The sequence below is a fragment of the Sarcophilus harrisii genome, chromosome 1 (assembly GCF_902635505.1).
Source record: "Sarcophilus harrisii chromosome 1, mSarHar1.11, whole genome shotgun sequence".
Taxonomy (NCBI): Eukaryota; Metazoa; Chordata; class Mammalia; order Dasyuromorphia; family Dasyuridae; genus Sarcophilus; species Sarcophilus harrisii.
Genome location: NC_045426.1, coordinates 714,551,771 through 714,577,400, shown reverse-complemented (window position 1 = coordinate 714,577,400; position 25,630 = coordinate 714,551,771). Strand labels below are relative to the sequence as shown.

The 25,630-nt window shown below is 41.1% G+C and overlaps 3 protein-coding genes across 3 annotated transcripts in view; 1 reads left to right on the top strand and 2 right to left on the bottom strand.

The window, feature by feature from the left end:
- Positions 1-8,507, top strand: part of LOC100929646 (zinc finger protein 454-like) — a 31,366-nt gene extending 22,859 nt beyond the window's left edge. Inside the window, exon 6 of the mRNA XM_031949171.1 lies at positions 8,251-8,507. Coding sequence (XP_031805031.1) covers positions 8,251-8,507 — 257 coding nt within the window. The remainder of the gene's footprint in view (positions 1-8,250) is intronic.
- A 1,362-nt stretch (positions 8,508-9,869) lies between these two features.
- Positions 9,870-14,689, bottom strand: LOC100928722 (zinc finger protein 2 homolog). Its single transcript, XM_031949170.1, has 2 exons — positions 14,630-14,689; positions 9,870-12,462 (listed from the first exon to the last, which is right to left on the bottom strand). Exons 1-2 carry the CDS (start codon positions 14,687-14,689, stop codon positions 11,695-11,697), a joined length of 828 nt encoding a protein of 275 aa, XP_031805030.1. The 3' UTR covers positions 9,870-11,694.
- LOC111719541 (putative protein ZNF720) lies at positions 14,238-22,022 on the bottom strand. The gene is made up of 4 exons (XM_031949082.1): positions 21,741-22,022; positions 20,797-20,848; positions 17,543-17,669; positions 14,238-16,115 (listed from the first exon to the last, which is right to left on the bottom strand). Exons 1-4 carry the CDS (start codon positions 21,755-21,757, stop codon positions 16,012-16,014), a joined length of 300 nt encoding a protein of 99 aa, XP_031804942.1. The 5' UTR covers positions 21,758-22,022; the 3' UTR covers positions 14,238-16,011.
- Positions 22,023-25,630: the final 3,608 nt, after the last annotated feature.

The following is a 25,630-nucleotide window of genomic DNA, read 5'->3' as shown; positions in this document are numbered from 1 at the left end:
TTTGTATGAACATCATGTACAAATGGCCACAGGCCTGAAAAGTCCCTTAGTGGCTGTCTCTATTTCTAGCAAATGGAATATTCTTTTTAGTAGCCATCAATTTGTTGCCTCTAGCACCTAGTTGTCTCCAGTAAAGGAAGTTTGTCTGTAATCTTCCTTCTTATTGCCCTCAAACTCTAGCACAAGTAGTGGGAAGGAAATGGGAGGGAAGAAGCATTTCCTTTGCCAGGTGCTGTGCCATATGCATTCTGTACAGCACTGTGGCAGCAATGTTGTTTAAGAACAACTTCCAGCAAGTACATTGTTATTCTAAGTAACCAAATTAATGAAAAAGTATAAACGAACAAAGATGCCATTTTCATCCAATGGAAGAACTGATGATTAGAAATATGTAGAACATAATTTGACATATATGTGCATCTGCATGGTTGTATAGGTATACCATATATATTTCTGTGTAATGGTAGGCATCTATAGGGTGAGGGCAGGAAAAGGAACACATATAACTTTGTTGTCTATTTGAAAGTAACAGCAAGCTTTAAAATGCAGATTTACCATTTTGTGTGCCTTACTAAATTACTAATTAGTGCGGTTAATAGTGGTTTAAGGCATGCACAATTGGGGAGAAAATAGTCAAAATTAAAGAAAACAGCATTTGTATGACACCTACTCTGTGTCATGCACTAAATATATATGGTCTCATCTTCATGAGAACCCTAGGACTTAGGTGCTAGTATTAGGATTCTTTTAGAGATAAACTGAGGAAAACAGAGGTCCTGTAACTTGACTAGCAAGCTTCTGAGATGGGAAGAAAACTCGGGTCTTACTGATTCAAGGGCTGATCAACAATTTTCCCACTGTACCACCAGCTCTATTGTGATTCTGAAACTGATATGCTGAACATGGTCACACATGTGGAAAGAATTAGATAAGCTGTTATGGAAAGCTGGAATTTCACTTTGTAAAACTCTAACCAGTCAAAATTATTTGCTAATTATTATTAAAAAGATTTAAATTTCTATTGACTCATGTCCACAATTGCATTCAAAGGCCACTTGCACATATTGCTTTTTCTTTTGGTAATAATGTTTAATAATGCAAAGCAGCCTTTAAAGGGAGAGAATTTCTTCATATACAACTTTGTTTTTTCTACCAATGGTAAAGTGGCTGCATCATCACTGAACAATCAATGTTGCCAACCAATGCCTTTGAGAAACTGCCAGACAGAAGAAGAGTAACATGAACAGGAAAATGACCTTAGCATCTCAATGAGTGGCATTTGGAGTCCATTTTTGTAGAAAGGTTTTTGTGATCATGGGAACCAATGTTAAGCCTGAGGGTCACAGGTAGTTGCTGGAGAGCAGGGATGCCTGAACAGAGCCTCTGGCCTGTGATTGAGCTGCTGGATTGCTGGATTGGCTCTCCTCCCATTGGCAGATACCATGCACACACAAAGCCCACGAGCTGCTTCTCTGAATGGTGACTGGGCATTGCCTACTGTCTATGCACTGATCACGCTTACAAAAATATATATCAACAAGGCTGTGAGGCATAATAAACTGGAGCTCTTTTCACACCCTTTGAGTCTCCCATTCCATCCATCTTGTCTCTGAGAACAAAGGGCTCATATGCCATGACCTCTTAAAAGACATCCAAAACAGCTGGCTCCTAGGAACAGGGATAGGAACCAGGAATGGTGCCAGAAGGAGAGCCTGCCGCGCTGCGCTGTTTCTGGACCAAATAGATTGTGGCAGAGGCCATTAAATAACCTAATAGGGAGAAAATAGGCACCGTCCTGCCTTCAGACAGGGAAGCGTATGTCAGGACTATATATAAATGCATAAAAGATCAAGGGTGCACAGTTCAATTAGGAGACATGAGGAAATTCCTGGACATTGCTTACAAAGTTTCTCCATGGTTACCTGAGGAAGACTGTTATTAATTGTGAGACAGATTGTTTTTGGTGAACAGCTCACCACTTATGATAAGCAATGCCCAGGAGAAATACAAAAAAAAGCCATTTTACCTTATATAATCTCATTAAACAAAGTCTGAAATCAGAACTAGAAAAGGAGATCAGGAAATTTATAGTTGGAACACAGACTGGTCCATCTCTTAGTAGCAGATGTCTTTGTCCTGAGCCTGAGGAGAATGATAGTGAATGGCCTCCCCCCACCACCACCTTCAGCCCCACCTTATTTTTGTGTCTATCTGGACCTATAGCTTTTCAAAGGCTCTCCTAATGTAAAAAATGAAATAAGAATGAAGGAAAAGCAGGATCAGAAATATAAAACAAAGACCACAGTGACACTTAGTGGACAAAAAGCAAAAGGTAATCAGTTATATTCTTTATCTTCACTTCAGAAATTTTTGCAGTTGGCTAGAGATCAAGGAAAAGACACAGAGGGGTGAGAAGAATTATATCCTGTTATAGAGGAGGATGACCCTTTTAACTAAGACATGAATCACTTCTGTTTAAAGTTCTAACCCAGCTTAAGGACTCAGTTCATAAATATGGGCCCATAGCACCTTTTGTTAAGTTACAACTTAGAACAATGGGGCAATTCTGTGTCCCAGTGATGGGAAGGCCCTCATTCGGGCAGTGCTGACCCCAGGCCAGGCAGTGTTTTGGATGACAGAATTCCCCTTCTCAATGCTCTCTTACTTGTGATGTATTCTCTTGTATAAAAACTGTGTATCTTTACTACTTCTTTAGCCCTCCTACCACCAGCTTTCTCTTTCTTATCTTGTGATGGGACAGCTCATCCTCCAGAGGTTTTAATAAACAACCTTTCTGCTTTCTCTTTTGAGTGATCTCTGAGTAGTCTTTTGGGTAAGGGTCTTCTACATCCCTCACAGGTATGAAAGTTTCGGGCCATATCCCTAAATTCTTTTGCCTAAAGTCAAAGTTTGAATTCTTAACACTAAATTGTATTTCAGGAGTGTGAATCAATAAATCTGATGTTACTTCTTCTCCTGGGTCACAGATCACACACTTTCTATCTATACTAGTGATTGAGACAGTAGCAGTTTCCTAAATCATTCTATAAATAAACACTGTTTTATAAATACTTGTAGTATAATGCCGGAGAAATCGAGGCAAGATAGAGATTAGAGAGTTTTAATATTTTATTTATTGGAGAGTTTAATTGATTGACTGGACAGGACTCTTGTCCCAAAGTATCCAATGGTAAATGTGAGAATCCCAGGTTGTTTTTTTTTTTAATTGAACTCTAGAAACAAAGGGAAAAAAGAGTGGGAAGTTCCAGGGCCATAAATTTGGTTCTAGCAAGATGGGGGGAAACTAGGAAGCCAGAGTCAGGATGTCAATGAGGTATCCGAAATAGTCTTATCTTTTGGAATATTTAGAGGGGGTAGTGCCATAAATTCTTGATGACAGAAGGAGTTAGGAGCCAGGAACTCTGAACTCCCCCTTATCTTGAGTCTCACATTAACAGTTTATAACCTTAGAGCAAGAGGCCCTCAGTCTTAATTAACCAGAGAGAGATTTTGCAAGTAAGGGAATTGAGGCAGAACAGTTAAGGAAACTGAGGCAGAATAATTTAGGGAAACTGAGGTAGAACCAATTAGAGAAACTGAGTCAGGACAATTAAAAAGAACTATGACACAACATTCCACACTCTCTCTTTTGAATATTCAAATAATTGAATCACCTTCCTCTAGATACCTGGAAGGTCTTAGCACCATAATTTTGACCAATCCAAAATAAAACTATTACAATGCAAGGACTTATGGCAAGGACAAGTCTTTCCCTGATAACCCCAGAGTTAACATCAGTACAAAGACTCCCTTGTTGCAAGCATGTCAGGTCCTCTGCAGTTAGGGCACCATCTCAGCCAGAGAATTCAGTTTGAGATGGACAGTTTACTGTGAGTTAGGTCTGTGGTCATTTGTGCACTTAACTCAGCCTCTGTTTATAGAGCAGCAGGTCTCAAGGGCTCAAGGCCCTTTCAGAGGGGCAGCACTCTCCAGGGGAGAAAGGTGAGACTTGGAATAGCTTCACCTGTCCCCACCCAGAGGAACAGACAGGGCTGCAGAAAGGATCAGATTTCTGAGCAGATTATCCACAGTTAGACCATCAAGGCAGGCAAACGCCGAACTTTTAGAAGCCTAATATCAAACTACAAGGTCCTTTGAGAATGCTGAAATACTAATTAATGAACTGGGGTTACAGGGCTGGAAAAACAGATTAGAGAGACTACCAGTCCCAAGACAGGTGCTTGATTTCTGGTTGTTTCTAAAAAAAATAACCCCCAAAACTGAATCTGCCAGGGCAATTCAAACAGAATAAGGGGTTCCGAAACTAAAGCATAATAAAAATGAAAAAAGGACTGTTTAAAAGACTTCCAAATTCAGTCTGAACTAGTGAGAAAGAGGGTGGAGCAGAAGTGCCTAAGACAAAATGAATAGGAGCTAGGGGTTCCCATTCTTTCAAGTATTTTGAGAAAAATATACCCGTTTCCCCAGTTTTCTATCTCTTCCTTCCTTTTTTTCTCACGGACAGGAATTATCAAATAACCATTCCATGTATAAATTCCAAGAGTGAATCAAAATTCCTATATATAACAGACTAGTATGGTAAGTTTCCCCAAAATACCTCAAATATAATAGAAATAGATACATACTTTTAACAAATCCCATCCCAAATCTTAAACACACAGGGATAGATGAACCAGTCAAGGTTGAACAGCCATTCATCACCTGTAATGTTCTCTTCTCTAAAATATAATTGTTCTCTGAGAGCAGGTTTCTTGGGGGCTTCTGGAGGCAGCCTTAGGTTCAGTTCAAAGTAATAATCACCTCAAATGCAGCCAAATCCTTTATCTCCAGCTTCTGCATCTCCTTGCTGGGTCCCGGTTAGCTTTCTTAGAGGCCTATCTCTCTCCTTGGTTCTGAGACCTCTTGCCGCTAGTCCTTTGTCTCATCCAGCTTTAGCCTCTCTTCTTCTGAATGCCTCCAGCCAGCACAAAGGTTGAATATGGAATGAATATGACTCCACCTCCAAGAGTGGGATTGTGGGCTTCTGTGTCAGACTTGTGAATCTTCTCAACTGAATCTGGCTTGTGAATATCCTAAAGTCTCTAGTTGGCTTGTGGGAGCTCCTCCTTATATATCATCTCTTAAAGGTGTGAACTCTAATGTGTGAACCCTCTTAAAGGTGTGAACTAAGTACATAAGCATTGTTTCTATCAATTCCAGTGACTTAGCACCTTGTTTCAAGTTCTGGCCCATAACAATCACCTATTCCCAAAGTCTCCCCTATTAGTCCATCAGGGGTAAGGGGACAAAGCTTCTCATTCAAATTGCTTCCTGCTGGGAAATGGTCAAAGGCTCTCATTCCATGCAGGGGGTGGGTGTGGCATTCTGACAAACAAAGGTGATCAAAGTCCCAGAAGCAAGTCAATATCTGTAATTTGACCCAAATCTAGAACAAAAAAACCCATAAATCTACAAAGGTTAGAATAGTCTGAGATAGAAAGACTCAGTTCACCAGACTGCTGCAAAATTTGGGGAGGCCAAAATAAATTGGCCAGCAGCTTCCTATGTGAAGAGATGAATTTGCTTTACAGGACAGGCAAATGGCTGTAGTCTCAAGTCTTAACAGCAGTTACATCTCACAGACCACTATTAATTTTCCTCTTATCATTTAGAAACCTTAAAAAAAAAAAAAAAAACAAATATCCAGTAACAGACAGATGACCAGGCTAAAATCTTATTTGCCTAAGCATTAGGATACAATAATTACATATAATCAGACTGAAAATAGCAAGGTATGACATAATTGAATTGCATTAATTACTTATTGACCATTACTCTGATCATAGCAATCAGTTACAGGAGGAAAAAATTGCAAGAACATAACTATAATATAACATAAACAGTCAAAACTCAACCTTCAGCACATATGGGATAAAATAGCTTTAACCCAGTTTTTTACCAATCAATTGTCCCACTGTCAGAGGATGGAGCTTTACTAAGTAAGCAGGAATGAGAGAACCACTCTAGTGCAATGAGAGACGGCCACTAAGGGTCTTTTCATGCCTGTGGCCATTTGTACATGAATGTCCAACCTTCCTGGAATTTTGGAAGCAATTTTGTTCCACGCTGAAAAAAAATGAAAGAAGACGTTGCACTTAGAAGCCCTCAGAGTTTGATGTATGATCCCCAAAAGCAATGTATTCCTGGTCTTTGATACTTCCTGATACTTTGAAATCACTGCAGAAAGATAATTGTAAAGGAAGATAGATGCACCTAGGAATTGTCCTAGAGGCCAATTTACCACTTAAGGTAGCACTGACAAAAGTTTGGGTCAAATCAGGACCCAGGTAAAGAAGAACTCTAACTAATGAAACTCATAGTTTAAGTAAAGTTGCAGATTACAAAATCAATCCTCAAAAGTTAATAGTATTGCTAGATAATGAAAAAGAAAAAGTAGGAATAATTGAAAGCGAAATCCATATATAGATATAGATATAGATAGATAGATATCTATCTATCTATCTATATATCTTTCTAGCCAACCAGAGGGTGCCCCCTATCCTGTACCAGAAACAGAACTCCTTAATCTGGCCCTCACCCCTTAATCTGGATCACCCAAGGCTTGATGATTCCAGGGCCCACAAGGATAGTTCAAGGGCACATTAACAGTGTCTGTATGGATAAAGCATCCTTGAGTTATGTGGCTCTCTTATCTGGGCTTCATCTTCGAAGACTTGTATGCCTTCTGTTTGTATCTGAGGGTCTCTCCTAGGCCCATTCTTCACAGAAAGGGAGGCTGAGAACCTGATCTCAAGGTCGGTTAGAGAATGCAACCTGGTGCCTGCCTTGAATCAGGATCCCAGCCATCTCTCTGGGAAGCCAGATCCAGGCTGAGCCCCCATAAAGTGTGTGGGAAAGGTTGATATAAGACCCCCTTTCCCAATTAACTAATCAGAGCCATCATGAGGTACAAAGAAAAAGCATTTATTTAATCCCTGCAGGGAGTGGTCCAGACACACGTGGGAGCCATCCCAACTCTTCCACTGAGTTGCTTCTCAGTATAAATCCATCTTAGCAAAAGTCCTAACATGAGTTTGCCTGCTGAAAAAGATATTTTTCAGTGTAAATAAACCCATTCTTACCACAAACCTCCAGCCTGTATTCACTGAGGTTTGTGAATTCTTTTGCAAAGCCTGCAGACTAGCCAGGAGATCCATTGTGGTCAAGGGATTTCTCAATCCTCATTTTTCACACATCAACACTTCCTTCCTTCTCTTCCTTACCTCCCTCCAGCTGTCCTCTCCTCACTTTCTCTCCTCTCTCTGGCTGTTCCTTCCTTCCTTCCTTCCTTTGTCCTTCTCTCTCTCTTTCCTTCCTTTCTTGCCTCCTTCCTTTCTTTTCTTTCTATCTTACACCTCACTGACCTTAAATGCTTACTAGCTGTGGTACCCAGAAGCAATTCCTTAACATTTGATTCAACTTATGAAAACTCAGGATAATGGCTTTGGAGTGACTGAGCCATGTGTTAAAAGAGACATAGAGGCAGAGAGAGGAGAGACAGAGACAGAGAGAAGAGAAAGAGAGAGGGCATAAGAAAGAGAAGAGAGAGAGGCAGAGAAAGAGCTAGAGGGGGAGAGAGGAAGAGAAAAAAGGGGATGGATGGGACTGATTGGATGAAATATTTCTCAGTATTGAGAATAAGTCACATGATCCCTATTCCCAGGCCTTGAACCCTGGGATGCAGGAAGTTAGAGGAAGTGACATGACCTGTGGGAAGCAAACATTGGTGACCATTGATCAAGGATGGTTATGTCCTTTTAGTCTATCCAATGAAAAGGCTTCAGTCTTTTATTTAAACCTGAGAAGGTGGAAGCTAGTCAGTTTCCAAGAGCTGCAGGAGTTAGGATGACTCCCAGGCCTCTCCTTGCAGGGATTAAATAAATGCTTTCTCTGAAGATGTCTCTGATTACTTAATTTAAGAAAGAGGTATAGCACCCACCCCACACATGGAAATAGAGAGAAAGAGGGAGAGAGACAGAAAGACAGAGAGAAGACAATGCTCGTGGACTCCTCTCCACAAACTCCTAAGGGATCTGGACAATGTAGGAGATTGAATTGTGAGGGGGAAACTCAGAAAATGCAGAGTCCTTGTTCTAGCTCTTTGCAGGGGAAAAGGGGAGGTCTGCAGCCCTTGGGGGAAAATCTAAGGAGAAAGATCCAGCATTTGTGCCATTAGAGCCTGTGTTCCAGGGCAAGAAGGCTCTGAGCAAGAGGGAGGCTTTGCAGACCCAACAGAGAACGTCATCATTGATCCTGGAGGTGATGGTTATTGCAGTAACCAAGTAGGGAGATGCCGTTGGGTCCTACGTTGTAGGAGCATCCCTGTGGCTGCTCATTGGAAGAGCTGCAGTGGAGAGGTCTGTTCCAGGAGCCCAGTTCCACCCCAAGTGAAATGTGCTAAGAACCTGAATGAGAGTGGCTGCCGTGTGAATGAAGGGCTGACATAAAGGATAAAGTGGTCCTAGAAGTAACTGAACTTGGCCCCGATTAGATATGAGTGTTGAAAAAAAGGGAGTTTAGAATCAATCTGAGCTGCTGAATTTGGGTGACTGGAGGAGTGCTGGCATCCTCAAGTCAGGAAATTTGGGAGGGGGGTATGATTTTGAGGAAAGGTAATAGGTTTTGCTTTGGACATGGTAAGTCCCTGATGGCAGTTGAGGATCTTATTCAAAATGTCCCCTAAGTATTTAGATATTTGCTAGAACACATTAGGCTCCATCCCTTTTAATTTCTGGCATGCTGTCTCAGCCATTTTTAATTTAATTTTTTAATGGCTTTTTCTTTACACGTTATATGCATGGGTAATTTTACAGCATTTACAATTGCCAAACCTTTTGTTCCAATTTTTGCCCTCCTTCCCCCCACGTCCTCCCCCAGGTGGCAGGTTGACCAATACATGTTAAATATGTTAAAGTATAAATTAAATACAATATAAGTATACATGTCCAAACAATTATTTTGCTGTACAAAAAGAATTGGACTTTGAAATAGTGTACAATTAGCCTGTGAAGGAAATCAAAAATGCAGGTGGACAAAAATAGAGGGATTGGGAATTCTATGTAGTGGTTCATAGTCATCTCCCAGAGTTCTTTCGCTGGGTGTAGCTGGTTCAATTCATTACTGCTCTATTGGAACTGATTTGGTTCATCTCATTGCTGAAGAGGGCCACGTCAATCAGAATTGATCATCATATAGTATTATTGTTGAAATATATAATGGTCTCCTGGTCATTTCTCAGCCATTTTTAAAAATGAATTTATTTTTTTCCTGATTTGTTCTTTGATCTATTCAGTTTCCAATTAATTTAGAAAAAAAAAAACTGATATTATTCCTCACCCTCCCCACACTTATTTACAATCAGAGGTACAGATAGTTTTCAACACTCATTTTTGTAAGATTTATGTTCCAAATTTTTCACCCTCTTCTTATTCCTCGTCCCTTCCCAAGAAAATAAGCAATTTAATATAGGTTATACATGGACAAACATGTTAAGCATATTTCCACATTAGTCATATTGTGAAAGAGGAATCAGAACAAAAGGGGAAAGAAATGTGAAAGGAAAAAATGAAAAACAAAATCAAAGAGAAAATAGTATGTTCATGCCACATTCAGACTCTGTAGTTCCTCCTTTGGATCTAGACAGCGTTTTGTAACATGGATCTTTTGGAATTGTCTCAGATCACTGTTTGCTTAGAATAACAAAGTCTATCAAGGCTGATTGTCTCCACAACAGTGCTGTTACTGTCTACAATGTTCTTGTGGTTCCAACATCAGTTCTTGTAAGGCTTTCCAGGTTTTTCTGAAATCTCTTTGTTCTCATAGAGCCCTAATGGCATCAGAGGCTCATGTTTTGCTTTACAAGTCAGTTAGATTTAAGTGAGGCAGAACTATGCAAAGTCATCAGCCTCACTCTGTCCTTCAGTCAGCCCAGGGACAAAAGATAGACCCAGACAACTGGTGAAGGTCCCCATTTCTGCCCAATGTATAAATCTATTGAGAATGACAGATTCCAGGGTCTCAGAATTGTGTTTGTCCATTGATAGCACAAAGAGATCATAAAATTAAAAGATTTTACAAGCTAATTTGTAGTCCAGTTGGTATCATCTTTGGCAGTTGCCTCTCCAATTGTCAAGGGAGTCATGTGCTGATCAAAGCATTTTCTGAAATTTCTTGGTGTCCTCTGTTGGGATAATTGACATTACTCATACTTCACATGAAAGAATTGTAGAACAAGGGAAGATGAGGTGGACACATGGGAAGGAAGAGCACTGTTGGATGGATAGCCAGAACAAGTGCCCTTCAGATGGTAGGAGAAAGTAAGGAAGGACTCCATCATATTGGATGGATCCTCTCTGAATTTATGTGAAACATAATAGGCAAGAAACACACAGGCTGGACACAGACATTGATCTCCATAGTTGCAAGGGAATTCAAATTGAAGAGGTCACTGGTATTTGAGGGAGTCACTGATGTTGGGTTTTGCTCCCTTCAATTCCATATCCCCATGCTTCTCTGAATTCTTCCTATCCAGTTTTTTATGTCACATCATTCAAATATAATCATCATCACAATTTGTTTAGACATTCTCCAACTAAAGAACACCTATTTTGTTTCTTTTTTGCACCTACATTTTATCTTGCTATTTAAAAAAAAAAAAAAAAAGCCACTGCAAGAATTACTTTAGTGTAGCTAGAACCTGCGCTTCCCTCATTCCTTAGAATTCAAGTCTTGCAGCCAAATCTCTGTGTCACAATGTCTGATTATTTGGTCAACTTTCAATAAATCCTAATACCAAACGACTTTTCAGAACAATTGGACCAATTCATAGCTACATTCATTATATAATTGTGCCTCTAATTTTAAAGCCCCCCCCCCCCGCACTATTTTCAGCTTTTGGGGTTATATCTACCAATTTGATGGATATAAGCTGAAACCTCAGAGTGGAAACCTTTCATTCTGAAAGCATCTTAATAAAAGTATTTTTTTTTTTTTGCCTGAACATGGCAAGAAATCTGTTTCACAAGCTGCATAAAGTTATTTATAGGAATGATGTACAAGTTTCCTCATTCAACAAAGCTCTAGCTTGAGAACTGCCCATATCTTTCTGAGTCTCCAAACTGCCAATCACTCCCAGAGAGCTTAGCAATGTCACCTGAATTATTAGCCCTAATCTGAACCTGTGGACCCAGGAATGTGGCAATGAAGGGTAGGGTTCATCTTCAAGCTCCTTTTTGGCTTCTCAAAGGATTTAGAAATGGAAGAGACTTAACCCTAATCTGAATGCACTGTTAAAGTTAAATTACATTCCCAAAGCCATAGAGGTACAGAACCAGAAAATTAACTCATGTCCTCTGACTCCAAAAGTAGTAATGTTCCCATTCCATCAGGATGCCTTTTAAGTAGATGACCAGATGAAAAGGAAGGCTCCAATATGCCCAAGAAACTGCTATCCCCGAAGGCAACTTTTACTTTCCTTTCCTCACCTTCCCTACAGGGTTATAGCAAGACAAGGCTAATTATGGAAGGCATCAGCACCACATCATCTTCTTCCAGTATTCTGTCCCTAATTCATTTTCTTCCTTATTTTAATGCCTTTACATTTCATTACAGAACTAGTAAAAACCAATCAGATTTTTATACAAAAGTGTTTCCACACTGGTTATATTCATAATGTTTCTCTTCAGTGTGGATTCTCTGATGTCCAGTAAGAGATGCCCTTTTTCTAAAAGCCTTTCCACATTGGTTACATTTATAAGGTTTCTCTCCAGTGTGGGTTCTCTGATGTACAGTAAGAGATTCCCTTTTTGTAAAAGCCTTTCCACATTGGTTACATTTATAAGGTTTCTCTCCAGTGTGGATTCTCTGATGTACAGTAAGAGGTCCCCGTTTTCTAAAAGTTTTTCCACATTGGCTACATTTATAAGGTTTCTCTCCAGTGTGGATTCTGTGATGTTCAGTAAGTGACTGCCTTCTTGTAAAAGCCTTTCCACATTGATTACAATCATAAGGTTTCTCTTCGGTGTGGATTCTCTGATGTACAGAAAGACTCTGCTTATATATGAAAGTCTTTCCACATTGATTACATTCATAAGGGTTCTCTCCAGTGTGGACTCTCTGATGTCCAGTAAGACCTCCTCTTTGTGTAAAAGCCTTTCCACACTGGTTACATTTATAGGGTTTCTCTCCAGTGTGGATTCTCTGATGTGTAGTAAGAGCTCCCTTTTGTGTAAAAGTCTTTCCACATTGGTTACATTCATAAGGTTTCTCTCCAGTGTGAATCCTCTGATGTGCAGTAAGAATTTCCTTTTTCCTAAAAGTCTTTCCACACTGGTTACATTCATAAGGTTTCTCTTCAGTGTGGATTCTCTGATGTACAATAAGAGTTTCTTTTTTCCTAAAAGTCTTTTCACACTGGTTACATTCATAAGGTTTCTCCCCAGTGTGAATTCTCTGATGTACAGTAAGAGCTCCCTGATTTGTAAAAGCCTTTCCACATTGATTACATTCATAAGGGTTGTCTCCAGTGTGGATTCTCTGATGTGCAGTAAGAGTTACCTTTTGTGTAAAAGTCTTTCCGCACTGATTACATTCATAAAGTTTCTCTTCATTGTGGATTCTCTGATGTATAGGAAGATTATGCTTATATTTGAAAGTCTTTCCACATTGGTTACATTCATAGGGTTTCTCTCCAGTGTGGATTCTCTGATGGACAGGAAGATTATGCTTATATTTGAAAGTCTTTCCACATTGATTACATGCATAAGGGTTTTCTCCAGTGTGGATTCTCTGATGTACAGTAAGAGCTCCTCTTTCTCTAAAAGCCTTTCCACATTGGTTACATTTATAAGGTTTCTCCCCAGTATGGATTCTCTGATGTCCAGTAAGAGCTGCCCTTTTTGTAAAAGCCTTTCCACATTCGTTACATTTATAAGGTTTCTCCCCATTGTGGGTCCTCTGATGTACAGTAAGAGATTCCCTTTTTGTAAAAGCCTTTCCACAAAGGTTACATTCATAAGGTTTCTCTCCAGTGTGGATTCTCTGATGTACAGTAAGAGCTCCCCTTTGTGTAAAAGTCTTTCCACACTGGTTACATTTATAAGGTTTCTCTCCAGTATGGATTCTTTGATGTACAGTAAGAGCTCCCCTTTGTGTAAAAGTCTTTCCACACTGGTTACATTTATAAGGTTTCTCCCCAGTATGGCTCCTCTGATGTACAGTAAAAGCTCTCTGATTTGTAAAAGTCTTTCCACACTGTTTACTTTCATAATGTTTCTCTCCAGTGTGAATTCTCTGTAAATGTCTAGTAAGAGCTCCACTTTCTGTGAAAGCCTTTCCACTTCGGTTATGGTCATTAGATTTCTCTCCAATGTGGATCTTCTCAGGTTTATCACAGATCTCTTGCCAAGTGAAGTTAGCAGGACCATCACTGATGAATCTTAGCTTGAGAGATTCTATCACTGAAAGGCTTTGCTCTATAGTATGTTCCTTCATTTCAAGTCTGATCTCTCTTTCTGGAAAAAAAAAAAAAAAAACACAACAAAGAAGAAAACAAATACAGACACTACACATGCACACATGCATGCATGCAGTCATGTGCTCACAGAGACACACTCAAACCCACATATTTATTTCACCTTCCTTCTATCAGTAGAAGAGAAACTCAATTATTTTCTATTTCCTCAGATAAAGAGCAAAATCCCAAGAGGGCAGAATCAATCATTTAAAAATCCCATTACCTGACATCTCAAGGATGATTGAATTTCTAATGAGCTTCATGCACAAATATATTAGATGCTCACAGTAAATCTGTGACAACAAAGAAAGTGCCTTCATTCTCACTGGGAGCACAGCTCAGGCCATCAGCTCAGAATGCTTGAGTGACTTGACTCAAATCCCAGCAGCAGAGACTGGAATTTGCACCCTGTGACTGGAAATGCTCTGCCTACAGTACTTGACAAGTTAACTGCATTGTCAACATTTCCTGTGACTTTTTTGCAATCACTTTCAATTTTATTTTATTTTTTTTTCTTTATACTATCTGAGGTCACATTCACAATACTAAGACTTTTTTTTTTTTTGCATGTTGATTTTTTATATTTCATCTAAGGCATAAGTGATTTTATTCTGATTCATTACTCTTTTTTGCTGTAGCCACTAATTATTTTTTTAAACAATTATGATCATATTCCCTTACTTATTCTTTTAACAAACACAATTAAAAAAAAAATCCCCAAGAGATTTACCCGAAACATTTAACAGTGCCACCGTAAGTGGTAAATTGTCCTCTGGGACATGTATGTGCATCTATCTATCTTAACAACTATCTTTCTGCAGTGATTTCAAACTACCATGATCAGAAATACACAGCTTTATGAGATCATGCAGTGATTACACCAAACTCTGAGGGCTTCTAAGTGCAACACATTCTTTCGGTTTCTCAACTTGACATTAAATTGCTTTCAAAATTCCAGAAAGATTGGATATTCAAGTACAAATGGCCACGGGCATGAAAGGACCCTCAGTATCTGTCTGTTATTGCATCAGAATAGTTCTCTCAATCCTGGGTTACCAAGTTATCACATCCATCAAACCAGTAGCCACCAGATCTAGATGTTATCTGGCTTTCCATTCTTGCATCAGTGAGGGCAGGCTACCTGAAAACCATGGTCCCTAGCAATGCACAGTTGAAGCCATCATGAAATCATCATGGAAGTCTACAACCTTTCTACAAAATGGACCTTGACATACTACTCACTGAAATGCTAAGTTCATTTTCTAATTTGAGCATATCCTCTTTTTATGTTACTCTTCTTCTGTCTGGCAGTTTCTCAAAGGCATTGGTTGGCAACATGGGTTGGTCAGTCATAATGTAGCCACTTCAGCCATGGTAGAAAAAACAGAAAAATATCTGATGAAATTCTATCCTTTTAAAGGTTGCTTTGCATTATTAAACATTGTTACAAAAAAAAGCAATATTTGCAAGTGACCTTTGAATGCATTTGTGTACATTGTTAATGTACTTATAATTTTGACTGGTTAGAGTTTTATAAAGTGAAACTCCATCTCTCCATGATACCTTGTCTGATTCTTCTATTTTCCACATATGTGACCATTTTCATCATATCAGTTTCAGAATCAGAATAGAGCTGGGGGGACAGTGGAAAAACTGTGCATAGGGCCTAGAATCAGTAAGAACCGAGTTTTATTCACATCTCAGAAGCTTGCTAGTCCAGTTACAGGACCTCTGTTTTCCTCAGTTTATCTCTAAAATGAGGCTAATACTAGTACCTAAGTCCTAGGGTTCTCATGAGGATAAAATGAGACCATATTTATCTAGTGCATGGCACACAGTAGGTGTCCTACAAATGCTCACTGTTTTATTTCATTTTGATTATTTTCTCCCCAATTGTGCTCTCCTTAAACCACTATTATCCTCATTAATTAGCAACCTCCTAAGGCAATAAATTTAAACAATTTTTCTGGTCCACAGTGGGTTTCTACAGAGTTGCTGGTAGACTGTCTGCCCCACTAGGCTGTGACCTCCATGAGAACAGATGTCCCTTGCATCTCTTTCTGTTCCTGGTGCTTGGCCCACAGTCCTGAATGGAGCAGGTCCACAATGTTTGCTGACTGGAAGTCCTAAGAAATGGCTCACTCGGACATTCTGAGCCCCTTTGGCTCCTTCGGGAGAATTCCACTGCCCAAGATTCCAAACAATGACTCTTATAGGGCCACAGATGATCACTGGGAGTTGGGACCCACAAGGCCATGGAGCGTAAGCCACTCATTTTATGATGGGAAACTGAGATTCAGTGACAGTCCAGGAATCCACTGCCAAAACATATCTGAAAATATTCCAAGGCTGTTCTTCCTCCCCCAAACCAAGCTTTTACTTCATGGTGGCTCCTAGAAGTCTCTTGTAAACACAACGCTCATATCCCTGCTTTCTCCTCACTCACCTGGAGGACAGCTCCTCAAGCCTTCTGGATGCAGTTTCCAGGGTACTTCCCTTTGATCAAAATAACAGATCACATCTTCTCTGAGAACTGGAAGCCCTGGGCATGGAAAGCAGTTAGGGATGAAGATGGAGAGAAATTTGTAATCTAGTTCTCTGCTCCATTTAGAGGTTTATTCCATTACATCCAAATAAGTGAGTCTATGGTTACCCACTAGTGCTTGTAATGCTAGTAACCTGTGATAGGGTTTGCCCCATCATTTTGTTGTACGAGGTGTTCTGAGAAAGAGGCAAATGCTCCTCCCCCACCTTCTATCCTGCTGGGTTCCATTGTGGCAGAATTTTCTAACCCCATACCTGGGTATAAAGGGTTCTTAGACTTGAGGGGCCTTGAGCCAAATCAAGAGGGAAATTAGTCCTGGAACCCCTTCTTCATAGAAGGAAAGACTTATTCCAGAGTTTCCATTATCCAGAAATTAGATGGAGCCAATAGGGTGGTGGAGGGAGACATGGGCATAGAGGCAGGAGTACCTAAGTTAAAATTAAGCCTTGGATAGTTATTAGCTGTATGCCCCTTGGTAAGTACATTAAACTGTTTGTCTCAGTTTCCTCTAATCTAAAAAGGGAGTAACAACCTAGATTGCAAGCTTAATATGTTAAACAGACATAATATTTTGTTTCATCTTTAATTTGCAAACAAGTCCACATTATAGTAAAATAAAAAATGATGGACCACAAAATGGTAAATTTACAGTATACAACTTGATATTCCTTTCAAATAGACAACAAAATTAGAGATACGTTTCCTTCCTCCTGCCTCCACACTGGAGATGTCTACTATTACACAGAAATGTGCAAGCACAGACAGCATATGTATACATCTATCCAGAGACACATATATGTCAAATTATGCTCTATGTATTTCTAGTTATCAGTTCTTCCTCTGGATGCAAATAGCAGCTTTGCTCATTTGTGCTTTTTCATTACTTTGGTTACTTAGAATAACAATTTACTTGCTGAAAGCTGTTCTTCCACAGTGCTGTATTGTTGCCACAGTGCTATATAGAAAGCATCCAGCACAGCACCTGACAAAGGAAATGCTGCTTCCCTCCCATTTCTTTCCCACCACTTGTGCTAGAAGTTAAGGGCAATAAGAAGGAAGATTAAGTACAACTTTCTGTACTGGAGACAACTAGGTACTAGGGGCTAAAAATTGATGTTCATTAAAAAGTAGAATACTCCAAATGCTAGACCCATCCCAAAGAGCAAGGGGTGTAAGGGAAAGCTGCCTGAGCCCTGTTCAGAGCTTTGCCAGACAAATTCGTGCCCAGTTAGAATCAGCCAAAATGATCTCTGAGATATGCTGCTATCATCCAATGTAAGGACATATAGGAGGATCCTGTTGCTTGGACACAGTTGACCTGGACTTTCTCCTTTCGAACTGGTACTTCCCTCCCTGCCCCCAAACACTGTACCCTAGTAAATCTTCAATTGCAGATTCAGAGTTAGCAGGGGAAATGTCCTTACCCAGTGACAGCAGGTTCCAGGCATTCTCCAGCATCACCCCCTTGTACATCTCCTTCTGAGGAGGGTCCAAGAGGCCCCACTCCTCCTGGGTAAAGTCCACAGCCACATCCCTGAATGTCACCCTCTCCTAAAGCAGCAAAAGTCATGAGATGTAGAGCTGGGAAACACTTCAGAATTAAGTTTGGTGAACCCTATCCTTTAATTTACAGCAGGAAATAAAACAGAGAAAGGATCTACTCAAAGATCAGACCATTTCTAAATGTCAGAATCACCTCCTGGAACCAGGGTCAGTAAGAGTCTGACTGAATTTTGCCAAAAGCATTTTATAGTGTGTGACTGATGGTGTGGGGTTTGTCACCAAGAGATGGCAGGCACCAAAAATGGGGGTTCAGCCACATGAAGAATTCACCATGGCCATTCTCTCTGGGAAAAGGAGGATTTATTGAGGGGAATAAGTTACAGACCAAGTGAAGGGATACAATAATGGTAAATGTGAAATACAGTGGGAGAGCCTGTGAAAGACAAGGTCCTCAGCGGGACTCACAATTACCCAGTAGAAAGGGAGCCCCCTCATGAGGCTGGGGCCTGCCCTCAGCTGGCAGGGTAATCCTGAAAGGGTGAGTTATCTGTAAGCAGAAGTGGGGTTGGGAAGCAGTGGAAGTTAGGTGAGATAACATGTGACATTGTGAGGTAATGGATAAGTCACCAAGAGGCAAAATGCCCCTGCTGACTGAACTAGGGGCAGTCACAGGATGTCCCAAACGAGGTTTTGTCTGGTATAAGACAGAGATGACTCTAACCCAATATGGAGCCATCTCTAGGAGCAAAGGGAAACTTTCTTATATGTTCTCCAGAAGAGTATTTCCCCATTTGAGCAATCCACGTGGGGAGACAAAAGTGGATACAAAGGCCTAGAGTCAGGGTTTATAGAGCCCAGCACAAAAATCCCCCACCCACCCTGATGACCTTCAAGCCCATTGGCTGGGCTTCAGGACATAGAGCCAAAGTGAGGCAATCTGCCCGGGAAGCAAAAGGCTTCCAATTAATTCAAACCTCCCCTTACCTGGCAATGGAGAGCGGAGGGATTTTCCAGTGAATTATTCGATTCTATGGGAGGTGAAACTTGGGCCTGTGTTAGCTTTGAGGTGGGAGGAGCTTTGCTCAATTTCCTGAGAGATCTCACCCCTTCCCATTCAGATGGATAACTGATCTCTGATTCCTTATCTCCTCCCTCTCCCTCTCCCCCAAGAGAAGCTATGACAAACCTTAAGCATCCCACAGTCCCTCTTTAGCAATATGAAGTGGGGTAATGCACTCCCAATCTGCTTTAAAGGAGAAAGTTCAGCTGTCTCCTCATTACTCACTGGCTCTACTTTGGGACTTTTCTGGCTGAGCTCTCCAGTGTGTCTTTGAATTGAGGGCCTCCTTCCTATTCCTCTTTCCATCCTTTTGGGACCTATAGCTTCTTTTGTGAATTGCCAAGTTAAGGGGATAGAGAACTTACTCTTCCCAAAGAAAATAAAAGAAAACAGGCAGGGAAGGAAAATACACAAAAGTGAAAGACAGCCTGGGGAAAGTGAAGTAACCTACAATTAACATTCAAAGAAAATCTGTCCCTTGCTGAAAGCAAGCACACTGGAAGGAAAGACATTTAGACCCCAAGGATGACAGAAAGACATAAATGGCTTTAAAAAATGGACCCAATCAGGAAGAAATTCTGGACAGAGAAAATGAAATTCCAATGGGAAGAATCCACAGATCACCCTCAGAAACACCAAACCCAGAAACCAAAAACAAAACCCAGGGCTACAAACCGCCAGGCTGGCAATGGTCACCTTTAGCAAATCATTCAAATGGAAAAAGTCCTAAAAGCCATAATACAGACCTTCTCATACAATGGAACTGACTAAGTTTGGACCAGTGGATGACAAATGCAAACCAAGGAGATAATGGGAAGGATTGGAAGAATGGGTTCCAGAGCACAGTGGAGCTGAAGGTGCAGCCCAGGATGACCTATCCTGAAGATGGGAGCTGAAGAATAAGGTACAAAAAGTAAATATTCCACATTATGGGTGTGTGGGGGGGAGTGTCTTAACATCCAGTAAAAGAGACAGAGAAGAAAGGGTTGGATAGTAAGAGAGAGTTGTTTCCTAAAAACTTAGAGAACAGAGAATCATGGAGAAGAGAGTGAAAGGCTGGAGAATTGAATAGAACACTGGGAAATGTGTACATGAAGTCTATGGATTTGGAAAGAAAAGCGCACCTGGGGAGTGAGGGACGAAGGTGGAGATTGAAAAGGTGGAAAAGGGTAGAAGCTTGACTTGGAGATGGGAGGGGGTTCCACTGATGAATATTCTTAGAGGAGAAAAGGGGTTTCAACCTGAGGCTTAGGGGTTTTGTGCCTGAAAAACCAGGACTGAGATTTCTAGGAGAATGTGGAAGAAAGGTAAAGGAAGAAGAGAGGGCAAATATCAGGTGGCAATGTTCCCAGCTATGGAGCCATTTTCTAGCTGACAGCTGCTGTGATACACAGTATTTTGAAAGGAAGGCATCACAGGAAAGAGGAATCTGTGGAGTTGGTCTAGAGCCAGTGGCAGAAAGCATCTACAGGGCAGAGCTCAGAATGGATACCTTGGAGGCTGTTGATGAAGTGTCCAGAGAAAGGAGAGCAATCAGAATAGTAGAGTGGCTATGACTGAGAAAATGAAAAATTAGGGAAAACAGAAAGGGAAGATGGACAATGAAGGTAAGGAGAGAAATCCGCCTTGGAAAAGAGAAGAAAAATGGATGAAATAAAAAATGAACATTGAAGGGCAAGAGAAGAAGGGAAACTACAAGAGAACTAAAAGGAAAGAGGGAGATGAAGAAATGGAGAATAAGATGAAAGCAGAAGAGATGAACAAATATCTAAAGAAACTGGAAGTAAAAGACTTATGGCATCTACGAAATGAGGCAACAGAGGAATATGCATAATTTTTGTCACATTTTAAAAAAAGATTAACTTATCTGAATTATTAAAAAAAAATAGAAAAATAAACTAATAAACCCAGAACAAGTATAAATGTCAAGATATTAAAATTAAAACCTCAGTGAATCAGTCAAAAACAAAGAAGAGCAGGGCAGCATTGTTCCTACTACTTTTATAAAGAGACAATCCATAAATTAGGTATTACCAGCTTCATACACTATACCCCATGTCAAGGGAAATGGTTGGGATGGTTGATGTTGGTCAGGTCTGGATGGCCCGCACTCACCTGAGGAGGTCTGAGGCTCCCAGGGCCCATTCCCTCTGGCTCCAGGCTTCCTCTGTACATAGAAAAGTAACCAAGGTGACCATTTTGTATTCCTCCAACTGGTCTCTAGTCTTTCTCTACCGGAGAGTTCTGCTGCCCCCACCCTTTATGGCCCCATCAATGTAGCAACCATACTAGGTCTTAATAGAGAGGTGGCACCTCAGGTTTTTAATTCTGTGCTTTTCTGAGCATGAGACAGCCTGGAGTCACCTGGAAATTCCAGACAAAATCCAGGCTGGGATTGAGTTCTGAGGGTTCACAGAGAAGGGGGGCCAGGGACAGAAGAGTAGGGTCTGGGAGGTAAGACAGACCATTATAGGTCCGGGCAGGTCAAGGTCGCACAAAAGTGCTTCGGGGGGCAGCTGAGATTGGGAAAGAGCTGCGGAGGACTGCGGGCTCGAAACACTGGGGCTCGGGCCTGGCGTCCCTAAAGGAAAAGTGCAGACAGGGAGCCACAAGCCGGGGACCTGATGGGAAGCAGCCCAAGAGCCCGGGTTCAGTTAAAGGGGAGCAGGAAAGAGCTTTGGTTAATAGTCTAAGGGGGGTTCCTGGGGGTAGGAAGCGGGACTCGAGGATCCCTCAAGGGATTGAGTCTGAAGGAGAATCTGAATCTCTAACCAAGAGGAGAGGACAGGGAGAAGGGACGCCTGAGTCCTGCTCAGAAGGCTGGAATCAGGACTCCGGAATCCTAGGGGCCAAGTCGGGAGGTAAATCTGGGCAGGGGGAGCCAGAAGTGTGGCAAGTGGTGGGGAGCTCTCCAGCAGTACCGCTTAAGGGGGCGCCCCCGGTAGACTTGGAGGGCACTCTCCGCGTAGTCAGAGGAGGAGGAGGAGTGAGATGGACAGCCCGCGGAAGCCCTCCCTGTGTGTGCGGGGCGGGGGGAGGGAACGCCGCCTCCGACCTACCTGGGAGCTGCACGCATTCTTGCGGCTTCCCGAAGACAAAGCGATCGGAGGTCCCCGGAAAAAAAAAAGAGAGAGAGAGAGCCCGTAGGACCCCGGGAAGGGAGAACGACCAAGGGGCAGGCAGAAAGATCGCCGCTCCAAGACTTCCGGCTTCCCCCAACCCCCTCTGGAGGGTCCTCTTGCTCCTCAGAGCCCCGTCCTGGTCATCTCCCAGGAGGGTGGAGTCTGCACCGCTCTACAGCAGAGCCAGCACTGCAGGCTACGGCCCCCGGCCCAATGGTCTCTTCCGCCGCCAACTCCTCCCAGACCTCTCCACTTCCCTCTCCCTCCCTCCTCCCCCTTTTCTCCTTTTTTCTGTCTTCCCCCCCTCTCTGGAGCTCCCTCCAGTAACTTCCCGAATCACAGATTCACATTTACTTTGGTTTTTTACACGTAGCCAACTTTGATTTTATCTTTTCCCACTTTTCGTCTTCTTTGTCACCATACTATCTTTCTATGGTCTACTCCTTTTTTGGGTGTGTGTGTGTGTGTGTGTGTGTCTGTTCATTTTTCCAGTTTATTTCATGACTTCTAAAAAGCTGGGCTGTGATCCGAGGCTAAGAGGACACTTTCCCAAGCTTCTTGCCGTGGGGCTTGGGGTGTGGCTGCTGGCCTGTCGGGGCCTGCTTTGCTGGGGTACAGCCTGCTCCTTCCTGGCCTCAGGAGCCACCTATGCTGGACAGTACCTTCCCTTGTTCTCAGTGAGACAGAGCTATCCTGCTGAACTTCTGAGCTGGAAAAAATGTTTCACCTTGTCCTTATGTTGGTTCTCCCTCCCCGGAATTCATTCTGAGGAATTATTTTATAATCTGAGGGGAATATGGCAGAGTTCCCACCATGCTCTGCCATCTTGGCTCCACCATGTTGATTATTCTTTGGACTGGGAAGCAGGTGTTCTGGGGCATATATTGGGAGGGGAAACCGAGTAAGAAGAGGGCATTGGAGAGGTTTGGTTGGTATAAAGGAGGAAAGGAACCAGTAGAAAAGGAGGACATGAATTCATCATTAGTGATCAGTTTCAGAATAACTGGTGAGAATAGAGTAGAAGGGGTCGGAATCAGGCTCCAAGTGGAAGCAGTGGTGGGAGAAATGATCACTGAGGGAGACTAATCATTACTGCTCAATGCTCTCCATCCAAGTCAGCTTTGTGGCAGTTTGTATTACACATCTGTGAGTCTGCTATCCAGGAGGCAGGGTTGTAAGTGGTGGAGGAGGGAAACAGGTAGGACCCAGTATGCCCCTCCCAATGAAATTTGGAGTTTCCCTCAAACCAAGGGGCAGCCCTCCAGCAAAGAGACATGTTGATACTGAAGAAAGAGTCCAGAAACTTTACTATGATTATAAAAGTCATTTTATATATATTACACACACACACACACACACACACACACACACGTATAGTTTACTTTTATAGTGATATAATGTGGGGTGGCAGCCAGATAATTCACTGAATACCTACTTCCCTAAATGTACCCTTCTGCTCATGGGTCTCTTTATGGGGCAGCTCCTTTAATGAACACCCACCATCCTTACAAATCAATCTTTCTCCACAAGGTATTTTCTGTAAGGTAGCTGTTCCCTATCCCCTCTCCCACCCCCCATCATGGGAAGCATAATTTTTTTGAATGATTTTTAAGGAAGAGTGGCAATCATCTTTGTCCCATACCTTGCTTATTTGGAACTTAATGATATCATTGCTAATCTTAAAGAGACCTTTGAGGAAATCAGCGGGAACAAATCCCAGACCATCAAAAATCTCCAAATAGCCTTTGATTCCTTGGCCAATGTAGTCCTAAACAACTGCATTGCTTTGGACCACCTCCTTCTGACCAACATTTCCTGTTGTGTTTACATCAACACCTCCCATCAAATTGAACTACAGGTTGGAATCCTTGAGAAAGCCTAATGGATGTGTGATTTTCATCATCAGCTATTTTTAAAATGATTAATTTTTCTAAATGCAGGTAAAGATAGTTTTCAACACTCATTTTTAATTATAGCTTTTTATTTTCAAAATGCATTCAGTGATGGTTTTCATCATTCATCCCTTCAAAACTTAGTTTCATTTTTTTCTTTTTCTTAGACAGCAACTAAGCCAATGTATGTTGAACATCTGCAGTGCTTCTAAACATATTTCCACATTTATCATGCTCCACAAGATAAATCAGATAAAAAAGAAAAGGAAAACAAAAGGCAAGCAAACAGCAACTCTAAAGGTGAAAATACTATGTTGTGATCCTCATTCAGTACCCACAGCCCTCTTTTTCAGTGCAGATGACTGCATCACAAGTCTTGGAATTGGCCTGAATCATCTCATTGTTGAAGAGAGCCACGTCCATCATAAGTGATCATCAACTAATCTTGCTATAGTGTTCTCTTGGTCATACTCACTTCACTTAGCATCAGTTCATGTAGGTCTATCCAGACCTTTCTGAAATCATCATCCTGATAATTTCTTATCGAACAATAATATTCCATAACTTTCATATGCCATAACTTCTTCAGCCATTCCCTGTCTGATGGGCATCCCTTCAGTTGCCAGTTCCTTGCCTCACATTTTTGCATATGTAGGTCCTTTTCCCTTTTTTTATGATCTCTTTGGGATATAAGCCCAGTGGAGACACTGCTGGATGACAGGATATTCACTGTTTGAGAGTCCTTTGGACAAAGTTCCAAATTGCTCTTCAGAATGGTTTGATCAGTTCACAACTCCACCAACAATATATTGATGAAATTTGCAATTTCATGTGCAATCATTTTTGTTCTACTATGTTATGCTTATTTTATTTTATAAGTTCAAAATAAAATAAGATAAAACAAAAAAACAAACAAACAAAAAAAAAACAACCCACTATATTGATGTCTGTTTTCCTATAACTCCTCAAACATTTATCATTATATTTTCATGTCATGTTGGCCAACCTGAGAGGTCAACACTCATTTTGTAAAAGTTTGTATTCTAAATTTTTCTCCCTCCCTCCCTTATATTCGCCTCCCCAACACAGCAAGCAGTGTGATATATGTTAAATATGTGTAATTCAACATAGTTCCATATTTGTCTTCTTGTTCAAGAAAACTCTTACCAAAAAGGGAAAAAAGATCAGGAGATAGAAAACAAACCAAGAAACAAAAATGTGGACATACTATACTTTGATCCACATTCAGTCTTTATAATTCTCTCTCTGAATGAGATTGGCATTTTCCTTCCCAAGTCTTTTAAAATTGCCCTGAATAAATATAAATTAAAAATAAAGGATTAGAGGGCCTGGAATACCATATTCTGGAAAGCAAAGACCTGAGGTTACAACCAAGAATTAACTACCCAGCAAGATTCAGCATCATCTTTCAGGGGAGGAGATGGAATTTCCATGAATTAAGAGACTTTGAAACATTTTTACTGAAAAACCAGAGCTAAACAGAAAACTTAATCTACAAACACAGGACTCAGGAGAATCCTAGAAAGATAAACAGGGGAAGTTATTTCCCCCTGTTTTTCTTTCTATGATTTTCTATCTTTCACTGAGGTAGACAGACAAGGGTATCATATGGACTGAGGGTGTTGTTGTGAATGGTCCCTGATGTGATGACATTTAAGAAAAAGACATTAAGTGTTGAGAAAAGGTCTGTACTGGAAAAAATAGAAAAGGGGAAGTATCCTACCTTCTGGAATAAGAGCTCACTTTTTGACAAATATTGCTGGGGAAAATGGAAAATACATCAGAAAATTGGCATACCAAAATAAGTTCAAAATGGATGCATGGTTTGGCCATAAATGATGATACCATAAACAAATTAGGAGAACAAGAGATAATGTACTATCAGATGTTTGGAGAAGGGAGGAAATTATGACT

Excerpts from the sequence above, each read along its gene's own strand:
- LOC100928722 (XM_031949170.1), bottom strand. The coding sequence starts at position 14,689 with ATGGAAAGCCAGATAACATCTAGATCTGGTGGCTACTGGTTTGATGGA. Across the intron at positions 12,463-14,629 it reads TTGATGGATGTGATAACTTG|ACTTTTAGGAAAAAAGAAAC; the intron begins GTAACCCAGGAT and ends CAGTGTGAAAAG.
- LOC111719541 (XM_031949082.1), bottom strand. Across the intron at positions 17,670-20,796 it reads GGAGCCTCAGACCTCCTCAG|GAGAGGGTGACATTCAGGGA; the intron begins GTGAGTGCGGGC and ends TTGCTGCTTTAG. Across the intron at positions 16,116-17,542 it reads CTGGAACCTGCTGTCACTGG|GGCTTCCAGTTCTCAGAGAA; the intron begins GTAAGGACATTT and ends TTCCATGCCCAG.